The following is a 16,584-nucleotide window of genomic DNA, read 5'->3' as shown; positions in this document are numbered from 1 at the left end:
GAGATACTTTTACTTGGGGGAAACATATTCGAAACTTCAAATTGGACTTTCGGACAAGCAACAACGACATTTGCTCACAGTTAAATTAAATTTGTTTTTTTGTATTAACCATATACATTCACACCATCCATCAGTCCAGTCACCACATCCACCTTACGCGATAAACTCGTACGGGATCGGGGCCAGGAAGACCGGCGTGGGCGGGTTCACGATGACCTGCTCGCCACGTGGGGGCGCCGGCTTGCGCTTCAGGCAGATCTTGGCCTTGCGGTTCTTGGTGCGCAGCTCGTGGCGCGCCTTGTCGTTCTCCTTGACGCGACGCAGGAAGTCCTCACGGCAGCGGGACGGCTTCACGTGCTCGATGCGCACGTTGATGCGCTTGGCCAGGATCGTGCCGCGGACGCGCTTGTTCACGATCACACCGAGGGCGTGCTTGGTGACGTTGTACACGCGGCCGGTCTTGCCGTGGTACGCCTTGTAGGGCATGCCCTTGTGGACGGCACCGTGACCCTGGAAGGGAGGGGAGAGAAAAAGAAGTGTCGATTATTTTACATGTCGCATGCCTTCCGAGCTGCAACGCTGTGGAAAGGTCTTCTGGATCGTATTATATGACATTTTTTTGCATGTCATTCCATCGTGCATGTTTTAACGTTCAAATAAAGCTTTTAATAGCCAATTTCAATTGGAATCGTGTACGAGTGACACGTAAGCTAGCATGTAAGATACCAAACATTTAAGTTGGTATTAGACTATGACAAAAAAAAAACAAACTCGCACTTTTTGACAGTTTGCCTGCTTTGTTTGTGAGCCTGAATTTGTTTGTACAAACGTCAACCTGCATACATTTTGCCTCGTTTGCGAGTTTCCGGTGCAAATATTTTTTGAAGTTAATGTCCCTCGACTCTGGCCAAAGTCGAAAGGAGGGAGAGAAATAAATAAAAATATAAACTGCAATTACAAGCCACGGTCTTAACATTTTAATGAAAAAAAGTGTGTTAAAATGCATTTTACACCTGCCCAGAGAATGATCAATCTTTATTCTGGCTGACACTCGAAAAATCTGGCATTTCCAGATATATCCGGCAGCATGTCAACCCTAAAAATGGAACTACTTTGAGAATTACTAAGACGCGCGGATGTGGAAAAATCTGTCCTGCAAAAACCGCTGATGATCTAGGTCGGCTACGGAGATTTATGAGGGAGGAGTAACTAAATACACCAACTCGAGCCAAACATTTCATTAGGGCACAAAACCAAAACGTAAACATTCGGGATTATTCCACTATTCCATTCATTAGTACACTCCCTACATGCCCTCCAAGAATCAGATTGATAACAAACAATTTCCTATTGAAAAAATCAAAAACTCAAAAGGGCCCATAACAATGTTCACTCCGAACCAGAAAAAAAGTTCAATTGTGCCCTTTTCTTTTTCGTTAGTTTTTCGTAGTTGAGGAACTTTCTATGTTATAAAGTGAACTTTTCATACATTCTTAACACTAATTCACTTCAAAACAACGTTTGGTTTACGTTTCACCAAAGATTTCTGCAGAAAAAAACTTCGCCGAAACACAATATTTAATACGGTCCCGCGGATGCTGTTCAGTACACATTTGAAGAATTTTTATGTTTCACATGCCTTATTCTCACCATTCGATCACAAAACTTCACCAATTAACATAATGTTCGCTGAATTCCTCATTATTTCTAACTGAACAAAAGGTCCCATAAACATCATTCAACACAACAATCGGATGACAGCGCTTTAGTGCCCTTTCAATTCTCTTTGAAATTGCATCTAGAAAGGGCCCATTATGAACAACAGTTGGAAAGTTAAAAGGGCCTAATAACGAGATTTTTTTAAATAATGAGTTTTATTGCGAAAATCAACATAAATTAAAAAGCATTCAAGCAGAGCTGAGGAAAATGATGTGTTTTATAGTATCATAAGTAAAAATATCATCAGTCAAGCTTCTTTTTTAAATAGGAATTGAAACAAGTTGTGCACTTTTTGCAAGCGATTTTCTCGAATCGCGGTTTTTGGTTTTGTGCCCTAATGAAATGTTTGGCTCGAACTGTTGTCAAACGAACGGGGTCACTTTTTTGTTTGACACCCTTCTTACACGGAGTTCACACACACTGTCAAACGTTTGTTTTGATAGTGTGCGTAAGCACCGTGTAAAAGGTGACAGTTCGTCACTTTGACCAACCAACGGGGTACAAACTAAAAAAGTGTCAAACGAAAAAGTGACCAACCACCGGGGGTTGAGTGTACAAGCGTGGAGTTTACTCAGTGGAATTATGCTTAGGGAGATTACTCTCGTTTCCACCTCGCTCATGTGCTTTATCGCGAATAACTTCATCAAGTTAGGCTGGGTTACCTTAAGGAAATCGCAAACACATTCCATAAAATTTATTCAGCAATTTTCTATTGGAAATTTTATTTTTTAATGAAGAAAAACTAATTCAGAAAGTATTTGATTAAAAAACTCGTTTTATGGTTAAAGGCTCCAAAAGAATGAAAGCAATAAATCCATTTAAAAAAAAATCCTCAAGAGACGGTCAAGGCAAGGGTCATGAAAAAAAAATCTTCAAAATAGAAAATACAATATTTAAAAACCTAAAAATTTAACTTCAAAAATATAACCTCAAAATTAAATCAAAATCTAAAATTATAATATGATAAAATTTTAAATTTCGAAAGTCTAAATATTCAAAATCTAAGAATTTTTATACAGTTTGTAATCCAAAATCCTCGCTAAAATTTCACTCCGAAAGAAATTTAATTTCCGATATTTAAAATAATGTCTTCTCATAATTTCAAAATCTCTTACATAAAATAGGACTTCAAAAATTGTGGAATTCAAGAATTTAAGAACTAAGAATTTAAAAATAAAAACATTTAAGAATTTACGAATTTAAGAATTTAAGAATTTTTAAATTTAAGAATTTAATAATTAAAGAATTCATGATTTTAGAATTTGGGAATTTAAGAATTTATAAGCTTAAGGATACTAAAATCATTTTAGATTTGAGAATTTTTTTTCTATATTGTTTTGAATTTGATATTTTTTAGTTTTTAAATTTTGATTTTTTAATTTTGTTTTTTTTAATCTTCAAATTTTCGATTACCCAAATTTTTGGTATTTTGAATTTCAGATTGCTAAAATTTTGAATTTCGAAATTTCAGATTTTTTAAATTACGATTTTAGAAATTTCGAAAAAAAAATAATATGTATTTTGATTTCTTTTTGTTATTATAAAAACTATTAAAACAATTTTTTTTCGAATTTTTGAATTTCTGAAGCTTTGAATTTGGAATGTTCTGATCTTTTTATTTTCGCCAAGAATGTTTAAATTTAGAAAAAAATATTTCTACCGATTAAATTCCATTCCAAAATTCTGTTACGTCCAATCAAGCTCATATTTGGCGCCCACCAGAACAAGCCCCAATAATAGTTTTTTTTTACACATACTAATGTCTATATCTTCGGGAAAAGTTTGTAATTAGAGGGTGACGAGCGGGAATTCCCGTGAAATCGACCATTTTTGGACCTCTCGATTCCCGGGAAATTCGGTCGAGACTCCCGGGAAATTTTCAACTTATAAACGTCGAAGTAAAATTACATAAAATAATAAGAAAAACATTTGAAAAATTCAAAATTGTTTTGAACAATTGATGTTCATATTCAAGTTCGAATAAACCCATACTTCTCTTATTTTCTTATTCAGAAACTGTAAATTTTAACTTGTCAAAAATTACAAAAACTATAGTTGAGAGAAGCAAAAAAAAATGTACCCCAAAATTAACCTTAAAAAATATTTAGCAGTTACACCCCAGAAATGAAATAAAATATTTATTTTCAAATACATATATTTTTTTTCTAAACGTTAAGTTCAATTCCCATATCTTCTCGCGAGCATAGCAATCCTCATAATCTAGTTTTTTTTTGTGAACTTATGGATTTTCCTGATAACTGTAAATCATATCGCGAAATTCGATACCGGGAAATTATATATTAGCTTTACTGCCGCTCAAATCAAGTCCGTCCCATATGTAATTTCGTCAATTTTGAGTTAATGATGTAATCGGGTTCAAAATCATCTGAGCTATCAGAAAAACCAATAAAATTTAGTAGTGTATTTTAGAAAACCATAGAAAATTCACTTTTTCGAAAAAGTCTAACACGTAACCTTATGGGCGGGACAAAATTGACTTGCGTTTTTCTCGGCTTGCTGTTTTAACATATGGGACGGACACGATTAGAGCGGCAGTTTATTAGTTTTTTTTTTACAAAAATCTAATAACAACTTTGTGCATCTTTTGAAAAATCACTCAGTTTGAATTAAGATTCGTAAATATTTTAAACTACAATTTTGAATCTTATAAGCTCAAGAAACGGTCTGGTACTTGCAGATTCTTAAAAAGAAACTAATTTATTACTTTTCATTTTTAATTTTGGCATTAGTAAAAAAACTCCCGGGTCCCGGGAATTCCCGGGAAATGGCTAAATTGAACTCTCGATTCGCGGGAAATTGAAAATCTCGAGAATCGTCATCCTCTATTTGTAATATTTGATTTACAAAATTAAAAATTGAATAAATGCAGTATAAAATTGAAAATAAATAAGATTAAAAATCATTACTAAAAACTCAAAAGAAATTAAATAACTATTCAGAGCCGGAGATGTTAAGAAATGACAAGAAACATATAAAAAATAATTCCTACATAATCTTCATCTTCATTTTTCGACGTTTCGTACTAAGAAAATACAAACAAACATTTTCAGAAGAAAATTCAAATGATAAAAATTAAGAAATTCTTGCTTTCAAAGGAAAAAACAAATTATCGTAATTCCTGATAATATTTTTCTTAATAACTTGAAAGTAATTCTATCTCTCTCCATTAATTTATTTATCAAAATTGCCATCCGCGCGAAATCCGCGCCTGAGCAAAATTAGCCAGCAAATCCGCGCGATCCACGTCGTCTGTAACAACCCTGCGTATGTTGTAATGCAACAAATCGCTCTTGGAAGATCTTCACCCTCTCTGCCCAGAAGAGTGGGGATTATTGTGTGGCCTAGTCCGGCTAAACGCTGCTGTTGGAGGATTCGGTTGGAACTGTTCGGGTGACGACGCTTGTGAATGATCACTGGCATGGCCATGTCATGTCATATGTTGCGGAAATATCGTCATAATTTATGAAGTTGTCTAAACTTTTTAATTCTCGGATGTAGAATCTTTATAAAATTATGAACAACTCCTTTTAAGACACCATATTTTAAAGGAGATTTTCCAGCAAATTTGCTTCGGAGAATGACTAATTTTTCGCAACAAGCTACCAAGAATACTGGAATTCTTGGCAGTGTATCACTGGTTTAATTTATGAAATTCTACGTCAACATGTAATGAAATTTAAAAAAGAACTGAAAATATTGAAACAAGATTTAACTGAGTAATAAATTTAATAAACTGTGCGCAATCCAAGCTCTCCCCGCCGGCACCGATGAGCCGATGGGGAAAATAACCAAGAATGCCCGACTTTCCTCTGGGAGAATTTCTTAAGAAGTAAACAGGTTGTATCTGTAGACCCCTCCTGAACATCTCCCGAATACAGTTTAGTCAATAGCACCGTAGCACTCACCTTAATGTCGACATAGTCGCCGGCCTTGTACACTTTCATGTAGGTGGACAGCGGGATGGTTCCGTGCTTGCGGAAGGGACGGGAGAACATGTCCCGAGTTCCGCGACGATAACCCTTCGAGTTGGTCATTTTGCTGGCTTAGCTGGTGCTTTGAACGCTGCAATTTAAACGAAGGAAGGCGTGGTTAGTTGATGGTCACTCAGATTAATTTCTGAGCCGCTGTGACCGCGGAAACAGTTTGTGGTGCGAGTTGTGCGGCAGCGGTAACAGACAAGCGCTCGCGCGATTGTTTGTCAACTTTGGTGACTCGATTTATCCACCTAACAATGATCAAATTCACAAACTTTTAGCACAATCTGTTTCGCGGTCACTTGGCTTTTAGTTTAAACTATTTAGCAATTTAAAATCACTCGATTTACACTAGAAATTCGACAATTTTTGCGGAAAAAATTTCCGATACGTACTGTCAACTTCACGTATGCCAAGGAAAAGGTTAGGTCGAGGTAATGTAGCTGTCAAATTGGGTTGGCAGCAGTGGTTTCCGGCAAACTGTCACCGCAGCGGTTTGTTTATGTTCGAGGGGTGATTCAACAACTCGCCAGTAGTAGTGTGGTGGCGCCATCTCCGTTTGAATAGCTTGTACCTGATGATGCCGTCCAACTGAATACTACTCAATGTTGGGTAATAAATATGAGAGTGAAGGCACGGACGAACGGACATGACACGGGGTTTCAAAAAGTGAAGCAGGTTTCTTTTACTTCTTCTTGGTGAAAACCACCCAAGTAACCATCCAGCCAGCACTAAGAGAAATCATAAAGGTGCTGTTTATCAGCTTTCTACAGCTAATCAGTCATAAAACAGCTATCCTATAGGATGAAAACAAATCAGCTCTAAAACAACTGCTGTAGTATTAGCAGATCCTCAACACTGTTGAGGGGTGAAAGAGAGAGTACGAAATAAACGAAAATAAAAATACCTCTTGCTCGCTCATTCGTTCAACCAGTACGACCAAAACAAACCAGCGGAGAAAATGGCTGTCAGTCGATGACGGAGATTCATCGTAGTTTTATGCTTCTGATGTTTTTAATCTTTTGAGAAAACAGAAAACTCCACTCAACGGCGGCAACCTCAAGCTACTGGCATCCCATCTCCAAAATCTAGCTTTCACACAAAAAATTCGCGATCAAAAGCTCAAAAATTCCGCCAGATGGCGCAAAGCATCGAAGAATGACGATTCAAATTTTCGCTGTTCGGTTATATAGGAATGCAAGCTTAAAATTGAATTTACAGCTCATAGAACATCTTTTGAGAAAAGATTCAAGTAGTACGATTGTTAACTCTTTGCCCTCTATAAATTAACGCAATAAAAAAAATTGAAAATAAAAATAATTTTGAAAAAATAATATTGTTTAAAATGATAGAACATCAAAAGTTAACAAAGAATCAGCTCGAATTTTTGCTCAAAAGTTGTTCTCAACGCTGGAATTTAACAAAACAGAATTCGCATACATAACCTCAAAGGGCGGAAATTTCAATCGACATTCTTCGCTCTGTTCTGCTACTCAACACTAGGTGTCGCATGTCGTTTGGCTCTTGAACGGCAATTGGGTCTTCCCCACTGCACATTAAAATCAAATCATTTTCTTTTTATTTTCAAGTGAAGGTTTTATGTAGCATATTTTTTGTCTATTCTATATTTGTGATTGTAAAATAAAAATACGTGTAATATCTTTTTGATTTTTGCCTTTATTTATGTAACATAAACAACACTTAACTAACACTTTTGCATGATCAACACCTGCACTCCCAAGCTCGAGAAATAGGGGGAATTTGTATGGAAGTTCCACCCTTTTCTCGAGCTTGGGAGTTTAGATGTTAATCAAAAACTTCACTTTTTCGAGAACGATTCACACTTAGAAAAAAGATTCTGGACGATCAGCGAAAATAGACTTCTATGCCACACACCGGATCTCCCGCACTCCACGGAAAGTCCTCTTCCATGGGAATCCCTAGGTTTCGCCGGAAGTTATCCTATCCGTGATTACTAGGGAGTTTGAACCTGAGAGAGAGCACGTGCGTGTAAGAATTGGAAATAAACATCGTTGTTAGGTAGCCCCTTACAGCTGGCCGCGCAAAAATGGTCAGTTTTGGGCGCTAATAACTTCGCGGGAAAAAATCCTAAAAATTTTGTGTCTTCGGAAAACTTGTTCTAAATTTAATGAAGCTTCTACATTTGAGAAATGGTAAGAATCGGATAACTATGGTGCCTTCCACAGGTAAAAAAGTAAAACAGTTGCTTTTCTCCATACATTTTGACGATTTTTCCCATACAAACTTTAAGCGATTGGAGGGAGGGGTTCCCGTGGTCAGAATGAGCTTAAATTTGGAATTTAGCATAGTGATGGGTCAATCTTTGATTTCAGGGGGTAGCCCCAAAAAAGTCCGGATTTGGACCACCCTAGTGATTACCTGTAGAATTATTTGAAATTTTCTGCTAAGTATTAAATATTGTACAGAATTCATTACCATATTTCATAAAATAATCTAGCGAAAAAAAAAACAAATCCACTTTTTTCGGGAAGAAATCAATTAGGAACGCGAGCTCTAGCTCGGACTTTATGAAAATTGCCATCTTGCTTTAGGATTAATTTTCGTCATCGATATCATTTGAAACTAACGTGAATTTCACTTGGAAATCAAAGAAAAAGTCAATTGGAGCAAATCAAAATGAAATTCATTTGAATCTCACGTGACTTACACTTCAAAACCAAAGGACAAGCCGATTGGGGCAAATTTAGGTGAAATTCATTTGAGTCTCACGTGAACACCATGCGAAAAATGAGTGAATGTTTGTTTGCCAATGATCAGCTGGAGCTGAATGAATTTCACGTTCATTTGAAATGAAAAGCATGTGAGAGTCAAAGGAAAAGCACGTGAAGTTATCGTGTTGGTTTTTGGAGTAGCTCACGTGAAAAAACATTTAATTTTGCTATGCTGGTTTTTTTTCAGTGCAGGTGTGGATTCCAAAGCCGACCACAAGCTGGAACTTGATTTCCTGAAACAACCCAAATAGGTGAAACTTTTAAATAAAATCAAAATTTCTGAACCTTCACTAAGTCTTCTATGTTGTACTTACCAAAAACTTATTGAATCTTTAAAAATCAGAAAACTTGTATAGAAAATCGGAGAGAAGTAAAGTTTTGACCATCATCGTCCGTGGCCATCTTACTAATGAAGTTTTTTTCGCCACACGCAATTCAAAACCAATGCATTTGAATCTCACGTGATTTTCACTTCGCAATCGAAGGAAAAGTCAAATGGGGCAAATCAAAGTGAAATTCATTTGAATCTGCCGTTAACACCATACGAAAAAAGAGTGAAGGATTTTTTGTTAGCGATCAGCTGGCTTTGAATGATTTTCGCATCTATCTGGCAGGCAGAGCATGTGTGGATCAAAGGAAAATCATGTGAATTTAACGTGTTGATTTTTGGAGCAGCTCACGTGAAAAAGCATTTGATTTTGCTATGTTAGATTCTTTCAGTGCAGAAAGTTTTAAGATTCATGTTGTGCGCGCGCACTTTTAACAGCTCGATACAGACATTGACACATAATTATACAGATAACAGATAATCTTTAAGAATGTCTGGCATCCCTTCAGCCACCTGCCAAAAACCGCCCCTTTTGACATTTACCCCACCCAACACTCCCCCAGTCGTTCACCACCCACTAAACGAAAATACACGTACCAAAACAAAAATCGGCTTTTCTCTGCAGTGGCAGCAGCAGAATCACCCTCAATATCCAACATTATGTCCCAAACTTAATAGCTGTTGGATACGTGTTTCTGGGTTGCCCCGTCGCTTTCCACGTTCTCCTATCAGCCCGATCTTTCCATTCCCAACAAAATATTGCAATCGAAAAGTATTAAACAAGAATCGCGTTTGTGTGCAACCGGAAAAAGCTCCCTCAACCGAAATGCGACTAATCGACTCGTTCCGGCGGCTGGACGCGTATCCAAAAATTGATAAGGAGTTTAGCATTAAAACGATCGGCGGTGCCGCGTGTACGTATTGCCAACGAGTTTTATTTTTTGGTGTAATGAGTTTCAGTGATTGACCTTCTCTCTTGCAGTGACCACCATCAGCGGCACAATCATTGTGTTTCTGATCTACTCGGAGTTTGTCGCCTACCTGACGCCCACCATTGAGGACCAGCTGTTTGTCGACGCGACACGGGGGCAAAAGTTGCGCATCAACCTGGACTTTGTGGTGCCGAGGGTTTCCTGCGATTGTAGGGTTGCCTTTGAACATGTTTGAGTTTTTAGAAATTAATCTTGATTTCGATTTTAGATGTTTCGCTGGACGCTCAGGACGCCACAGGGGAGCAACATTTGCACATTGACCACAATATCTTCAAGCGAAGGTTGGACCTGAAGGGCAATCCTATTGAGGCCCCAAAGAAGGAGGACATTCAGGCTCCCAAGCCGCGTAAAGATGCAACGGAGGCGCCGGTGGTCAACAGCAGCACAACGGCCAACCCATGCGGTTCCTGTTACGGTGCCCAGAAGAACAGTTCCCAGTAAGTGCAACAATGGCTTTGATTGTACATTCCTGCCCCCCGCTCGAAGCAGCTGTACAAACAGTCGCTAATTTCTGTTTGCTTTCAGTTGCTGCAACACTTGCCAAGACGTGATCGATGCGTACAGGGAAAAACAGTGGAATCCGACGCTGGAGGAGTTTGAGCAGTGCAAAACTGAGGTGGCCATAGGCAAACTCAGCCTTGAAGCGAAGGCTTTCAACGAGGGCTGCCAAATTTACGGCTACATGGAGGTCAACCGCGTCGGGGGAAGCTTCCACATCGCGCCCGGCAAGAGCTTCTCCATCAGCCACATCCACGTGCACGACGTGCAGCCGTTCTCCTCCAGTCGGTTCAACATGACCCACCACATCAACACGCTGTCGTTCGGCGAGGAGTTTGGCTTCGGACAGACGAGCCCGCTGGACGGTACGGACGTGATCGCTGAAGAAGGTAAGCTCGTTCTCTCCTCTTTTTAACTCTTTATTGCATTGATCTTTGATAACATTTAAAACCCCTTCAACACCGGATGCCCGTTCCGATGGCCATAAATGTGCCGAAAGTGCCACCGCCCTGGATCATAACTTTGCCAACATTGTTAATCAGTTCGCGACCTCGTAGTCCGTACCTGAAACACACAAGAACCGTTTTAAATTCACCCCTCCTATACGAACAATCTAACAAATCTCACCGCAATGCAGAGAATCCGCCAAACAGGGCCCCGCTAGCCATTCCGACGCAGAACCCAATGGTGAAGCCCGTCTTCATGCGGTCAAAGCACGAGGGCTGCTGGTTCTGGCCGTACGCGCTGCCGGGAATCGCGGGCATCTTCTCGGTTGGATTAACAAGCGGGTTTTAGGGAACGCACAGATTTTACGCTGCGATAATCGCCGATTCTAAACGAGCTCGTGCTTTGCCGTAATTTTTAGTTGATTTGCATCACGTAATCTTCGTGGTTTTTGACGTTTCTGTTGTGTTGATTTTATTTGCGGTTTTGAGTTTGACGTTTTGGAGATTGTCGCTGTTTTAAAGGGGATGTGAGTAGGTATTAACTGAGGTGTGCTGGCAACTCTGAATTTTGGCACACGGAAAAAGTTTAATTAAATCTATTTTTAAGAAAATTTTATTATAAATATACCTTTTCCTGATTAACGATAAAAACGCTATCCAAGAGATTAAGCACAGATTAAGGTCCTCGAAAGAAAAAAAAAAGTCAGGAAACAGCCATAAGAACGAAAGAGAGCTCCATAGACCTATAACGATTTCTTGGGGCTTATGTTTGTTGACCGGCTTCTTAGCAAGTTTGTACTCTGCATAATCCGGAAACTTAACCCAAAAACTTTGCAGTGAATTTCGTTTTGTACGAGTTCTCTACTTGAAACCCGCGACTTTCACCCCTTCTCATTCCAGGCGCCATGATGTTCCAGTACTACATCAAGATCGTGCCGACCGAGTTCGTGCCGCTGAGCGGGCCCAAGCTGCACACGAACCAGTTCTCGGTGACCACCCACCGGAAGAGCGTCTCGCTGATGAGCGGCGATAGCGGGATGCCGGGCATCTTCGTCAACTACGAGCTGTCGCCGCTGATGGTCAAGTTCACCGAGAAGCGGAGGTTGGGAGTTAAATTTACTCTTTTTTGTGTGATTTTCTGAATTTGAGTTTTGATTTCAGCTCCTTCAGCCACTTTGCGACGAACTTGTGTGCAATCATCGGTGGAATCTTCACCGTTTCCGGCATCGTCGACACGCTGCTGTTTACGTCGATTCACGCGCTGAAGCGCAAGATTGAGCTCGGAAAAGCTAGCTAATGTTACTAACCGTCTGTTTATGGACTGCTCTGGACTTAGATCTGATACGATGTCTCTCAAAAGTTTAAAAGATATGTTTGCGTTTTTATGTTTGTGTTCCTCGATACCAAAACTTTTATTACTGTGTACTTGTTTTTAAAGCGTCTTTAAATAGCTCGTGTAGCATTCCATGCTCGACCTGGCCACATCTCTTACAAACTCTTCGTCGGTACCTTCGACGAGTGATTTCAGCGAAATATACAGCTCCTTGCGCGGGTCGTACTGGGCCTTGCCGAGGAAGCGCAGGAAACCGTGCCGGTGTTTTAGTCTGTGATCGCGCGATTGAAGAACTTCCGGCACCTTGAGGATCTCCGCGTGCGAAACCTGCATGCGGCGGTGCACGTACTCGAAGCGGTGCAGCAGCTTGTCTTGGTCTGAAAGGGGAATTTGAAATTGATTTATATGTTTTCGGGGGAGATTCAGGGCTGAGCTGTAGGTTAGTCGAGGTTAGTCGTTAACTAACAAGTTCTTTACAAAAAATGTCGCCCTCCTTAAACAATTTGGCGCCCTCAGCAGGGCACAAGAGAAACTTTTTTGCCGATTTGTGCTGTGCCTTCTTGAAAAAGATAAGCGCCATTTTTGCAAATTAAAAAAAGAGCCTAAGGGAGAAGGGGATTACAAATTTCAACTCACTCATCATCCAAAGCTTTGGTTTGCTCAGCAGCAACTGCTTCATTTCCTCCGGTTCGAAACCCATTTCTTCGCGGACGGTGAACGTGTTCTGCCGGATGTGCTCCAAGTTGTACGTTATAATTCTAGGTTGTTTCGCGGTCAGCAACCGAACCTCATCGCCCATCATTTTGAACGTTTTCTGGAAGTAGCCAAGCCGCTTGTCGATTCGCTTCGTGCTGATCATCAACCAGAACGGGTTTTTACAAACAATTCTGGAGATTTGCTCCGGCAGAAACCGTTTCGACTCCAGATAGTTTATCCGAACTTCCATGTCCCCGAGGTCTTCTTTGAAAATTAGCGGATTTTTCGTTACAAACTCTCCCAAACCCTCCAGTGGGACGCCAACCTCGGTGAGGAACTTCAGGTGCTCCCTCATGTCGCGCTCAAAGTCGAGCTGCAGAATAAACTGCGGAATTCCTTTCCGTTTCTCCAGCTTGTGCAGATCTACGCCAAGCTTGACCAGGTGCTGCAGGGATTCCGATTTGTTGACGTACGCTGCGAAGTTGAAGGCCGGTCGAATGTGCGGGTGGGTATCGACGGTGGACGGATCTTGAACCGGTTCCAGCGGGGATCTCGATTCGTCCCGGAGCATCTGTTTGAACTGCGATTCCAGGTCATTTTCGTAATCCTCGAGCGATTTCGTCGAAACGGGTTGGACTGTCGGAAGATCTTTTGTTGAAAACTGTTGCTTGCTGAACCAGCTGGGCCTTGCAGCGCGTAAAAATGTCCTCGTTAGCGAAAACATGGTTTGAAATTTAAATTTCTTTTGCGCGTAAAACTCAAAACAAATTCAAACTTGCGTAAAATTATTCGATTTAGGGTGACCAGCTAAATGTAAACATCACCACGTGCGATGTCGGCTCGCATCCCTACAACGTTCGAAACGTCAAACGCATTTTGACAGAACTCGGCATTATTTTCATTCGCTGTTGTCGTTTTACGATATCAAAACGTTCTCGAACGCTTCTTGAATTTGTTAGCAAAAGTTCCGCTTCAAAAACTGTTACAAAATGTCCCTTGCCGACGAACTCCTCGCCGATCTGGAGGATGACAACGACGAGGAGGACGAGCTGCTGGAGGAGATCAAAAAGGAGCCGGAACCGATCGAGGAAGATGAAACTGCCGGCCACCAATCGGGCGGCGAAGAGGAAGCCATCATAATGGACGTGAAGGATGAACCGATGGAGGTGGACGTGAAGGTCGCCTCGATCCGGGAGATCTGCAAGCTGCGCGACTCGGACCGGCTGAAGAACGTGCTGACGCAGATCGCGCACTTTGTGAAGAACCCGCGTAAGACGTCCGAGATGATCGGGAACGTGGAGTCCGACCCGGAGTACCAGCTGATCGTTGAGGCGAACAACATCGCGGTCGAGATTGATAATGAAATTTGTAAGTTTTTCTCATCTGTTAAATAATTTTTTACTAAAACACCTTTTCCCCTCAGCAATCGTCCACAAATTCGTCAAAGACAAGTACCAAAAGCGGTTCCCGGAGCTCGACTCCCTCATCATGGTCGAAATGGACTACGTTCGCAGCGTCAAAGAGCTGGGCAACGACCTGGACCAGGCCAAAAACAACGAGCGACTGCAGGAGATCCTCACCCAGGCAACGATTATGATCGTTTCGGTGACGGCCTCCACGACGCAGGGCGTTCGGTTGGAACCGCTCGAGCTGCAACGGATCAACGAGGCGTGCGATATGGCCGTTGAGTTGGGCGACTTCAAGAGCAGGATTTTCGAATACGTCGAAAGCCGGATGACCTTCATCGCGCCCAATTTGTCTATGATCGTGGGCGCTTCCACGGCGGCCAAGTTGGTGGGGTTGGCCGGAGGCCTAACCAGGTTGTCCAAAATGCCTGCCTGCAATGTGTTGGTGCTGGGCTCGCAGAAGAAAACGCTGTCCGGATTCTCCAAGGTGGCCATGCTGCCGCACACCGGTTACGTCTACTACTCGGACATTGTGCAGGAAACGCCACCCGACCTGCGCCGGAAAGCGGCCCGCCTGGTGGCCTCCAAAAGCACGCTGGCTGCGCGCGTTGACGCCTGCCACGAGAGCCACCTCGGAGAAATCGGCCAACGGTTCCGCGAAGACATCGAGAAAAAGCTGGACAAGCTGCAGGAACCGCCGCCGGTCAAGTTCATCAAACCGCTCCCAAAACCAATCGAGGGTGGCAAAAAGAAGCGCGGTGGCAAGCGGGTGCGCAAGATGAAGGAACGGTACGCGATCACCGAGTTCCGAAAGCAGGCCAACCGCATGAACTTTGGAGACGTGAGTATCAATATTTGCATTCTCTTTCCAAACAACTAATCGAACATTTTTCCCCACAGATCGACGAGGACGCGTACCAGGAGGATCTGGGCTACTCGCGCGGCACCATCGGCAAAACCGGCACCGGCCGCATCCGACTGCCCCAGATCGACGAGAAGACCAAGGTGCGCATCAGCAAGACGCTGCAGAAGAACCTGCAGAAGCAGCAGCAGGTTTGGGGCGGCAGCACCACCGTCAAGAAGCAAATCTCCGGCACGGCGTCCAGTGTGGCGTTCACGCCGCTGCAGGGCCTGGAGATTGTGAACCCGCAGGCGGCGGAACGGCCCGCCAGCGAGAGCACCGCCAAGTATTTCTCCAACACGTCCGGCTTTCTGTCGGTGGGCAAGAAGACGACGTAGATGGGGGGTTTCGGAGTGTGTGTCGGTATGGTGTATGTGTGCGCTTGGATAGAAACAATAAAACTGTTGATGAATTCTATACTATTTTGTTTTTAAAATATTTGACGATGACTAATCCTAGCGACTAACATTTTAAACAATGTTTTACATAAAAATATTTCACTAAATCTTTAACATTATATCAAAATCAATCATGTTTAATCTTATTTCTAACGCATTATCCATTAAAGGGACATAAAAATCTGGAAAGGTCAATCTCTGGTAATTGGTCTTCTTCGGTGGTCCGTTGGAAAGGTTTTAAGGTTGGTCAAATTCTTCTATGTTGCATCGGTTATAACGAGTTATCCGGTTCACTTTTCTCACTCATGCTGAACTGTCGACGCACTGGAAGAGAAACATTTCGGTTATTTCCGCTTCATAAATTGCGCAGCTCTGAGATGTAGGACTATGTCGTAAGCTAAGAGGGTCGTAAGGTTTAATTTGTAAAAAAAGGTTTTTTTTAAATAACAAATTGAATCACAAATTGAAATCTTCTGTTTCTCAATGCACTGCCACTCTAATCTAGTCCCGAGTCTATCCGAGCGTTTGAGTGTTAACAACGTTCAAGAAAGAAAATTATAGAGGGAAAGTATTTTAAATAAAATATTATTATTAATAAATTTTATTCAAAGATGGATAAGAACGCTAGGGGCAGGGGGAAGGAGGGGGAATGGATCGTGAGGGCAGAATGGACCACCGTTGGTTTTTGGCTTTAGAATGGATTAAATAACACCACCAAACCCAAACCCACGCTTGAATTCATTGTTTTTTTTTCGAATTATGAGCAAAAATCTAGAGTTTTTTTTTTAAAAAAAGGTCCAATAAACCAAATTTTCAGTTTTTGCTTTTTTGGTGTTTTTTACCCCTGACTCAAGGCGGTTTTAAAAACACTCAAAAAGCAAAAACTGGAAATTTGGTTTATTGGACCTTTAAAAAAAACTCCAGGAATGTACATTTATTGACAAAACCACGCAAATGCTGTTTATTTCGAGGTTTTTAACATTCCAACGCCCAAGGCTCCAAAAAAGTTGGAACGCTAACTTTTTTTATAATTCATCATCCCGGTACGAGAATCGAACTCACGACCTCTGGATTGGAAACCCAGCACGCCGTTAGTCGAAACTCATCCCCTACCGGTCA

The 16,584-nt window shown here is 41.4% G+C and overlaps 6 protein-coding genes across 8 annotated transcripts in view; 2 read left to right on the top strand and 4 right to left on the bottom strand.

Moving 5' to 3' along the window:
- Positions 1-12,320, top strand: part of LOC120417552 (endoplasmic reticulum-Golgi intermediate compartment protein 3) — a 302,890-nt gene extending 290,570 nt beyond the window's left edge. Inside the window, exons 2-7 of the mRNA XM_039579642.2 lie at positions 9,617-9,709; positions 9,778-9,936; positions 9,996-10,224; positions 10,313-10,674; positions 11,632-11,833; positions 11,893-12,320. Of these exons, the coding sequence (XP_039435576.1) occupies positions 9,622-9,709; positions 9,778-9,936; positions 9,996-10,224; positions 10,313-10,674; positions 11,632-11,833; positions 11,893-12,028 (1,176 nt within the window). The 5' untranslated portion in view covers positions 9,617-9,621 and the 3' untranslated portion in view covers positions 12,029-12,320. The remainder of the gene's footprint in view (positions 1-9,616; positions 9,710-9,777; positions 9,937-9,995; positions 10,225-10,312; positions 10,675-11,631; positions 11,834-11,892) is intronic.
- LOC120417554 (60S ribosomal protein L21) lies at positions 81-6,251 on the bottom strand. The gene is made up of 3 exons (XM_039579646.2): positions 6,110-6,251; positions 5,646-5,802; positions 81-510 (listed from the first exon to the last, which is right to left on the bottom strand). The coding sequence occupies exons 2-3, from the start codon at positions 5,772-5,774 to the stop codon at positions 154-156; spliced, it is 486 nt and encodes a 161-aa protein (XP_039435580.1). The 5' UTR covers positions 5,775-5,802; positions 6,110-6,251; the 3' UTR covers positions 81-153.
- Positions 10,689-11,208, bottom strand: LOC120417555 (reactive oxygen species modulator 1). Its single transcript, XM_039579647.2, has 2 exons — positions 10,913-11,208; positions 10,689-10,849 (listed from the first exon to the last, which is right to left on the bottom strand). Exons 1-2 carry the CDS (start codon positions 11,047-11,049, stop codon positions 10,741-10,743), a joined length of 246 nt encoding a protein of 81 aa, XP_039435581.1. The 5' UTR covers positions 11,050-11,208; the 3' UTR covers positions 10,689-10,740.
- On the bottom strand, positions 12,110-13,628 carry LOC120417553 (transcription termination factor 3, mitochondrial). The gene is made up of 2 exons (XM_039579644.2): positions 12,701-13,628; positions 12,110-12,441 (listed from the first exon to the last, which is right to left on the bottom strand). The coding sequence occupies exons 1-2, from the start codon at positions 13,482-13,484 to the stop codon at positions 12,164-12,166; spliced, it is 1,062 nt and encodes a 353-aa protein (XP_039435578.1). The 5' UTR covers positions 13,485-13,628; the 3' UTR covers positions 12,110-12,163.
- A 25-nt stretch (positions 13,629-13,653) lies between these two features.
- LOC120417551 (U4/U6 small nuclear ribonucleoprotein Prp31) lies at positions 13,654-15,484 on the top strand. Its single transcript, XM_039579641.2, has 3 exons — positions 13,654-14,128; positions 14,184-15,007; positions 15,067-15,484. The coding sequence occupies exons 1-3, from the start codon at positions 13,750-13,752 to the stop codon at positions 15,403-15,405; spliced, it is 1,542 nt and encodes a 513-aa protein (XP_039435575.1). The 5' UTR covers positions 13,654-13,749; the 3' UTR covers positions 15,406-15,484.
- Positions 15,470-16,584, bottom strand: part of LOC120417548 (kinase D-interacting substrate of 220 kDa) — a 75,596-nt gene continuing 74,481 nt past the window's right edge. For all 3 annotated transcript variants that reach the window (XM_039579631.2, XM_039579633.2, XM_039579634.2), the window contains one exon: positions 15,470-15,789. In XM_039579631.2, coding sequence (XP_039435565.1) covers positions 15,737-15,789 — 53 coding nt within the window. In that variant the 3' untranslated portion in view covers positions 15,470-15,736. The remainder of the gene's footprint in view (positions 15,790-16,584) is intronic.

Source organism: Culex pipiens, chromosome 2 (genome assembly GCF_016801865.2).
Source record: "Culex pipiens pallens isolate TS chromosome 2, TS_CPP_V2, whole genome shotgun sequence".
Taxonomy (NCBI): Eukaryota; Metazoa; Arthropoda; class Insecta; order Diptera; family Culicidae; genus Culex; species Culex pipiens.
Note: the sequence above shows the minus strand (reverse complement) of the source record. Positions and strands in the feature narration are given on the sequence as shown.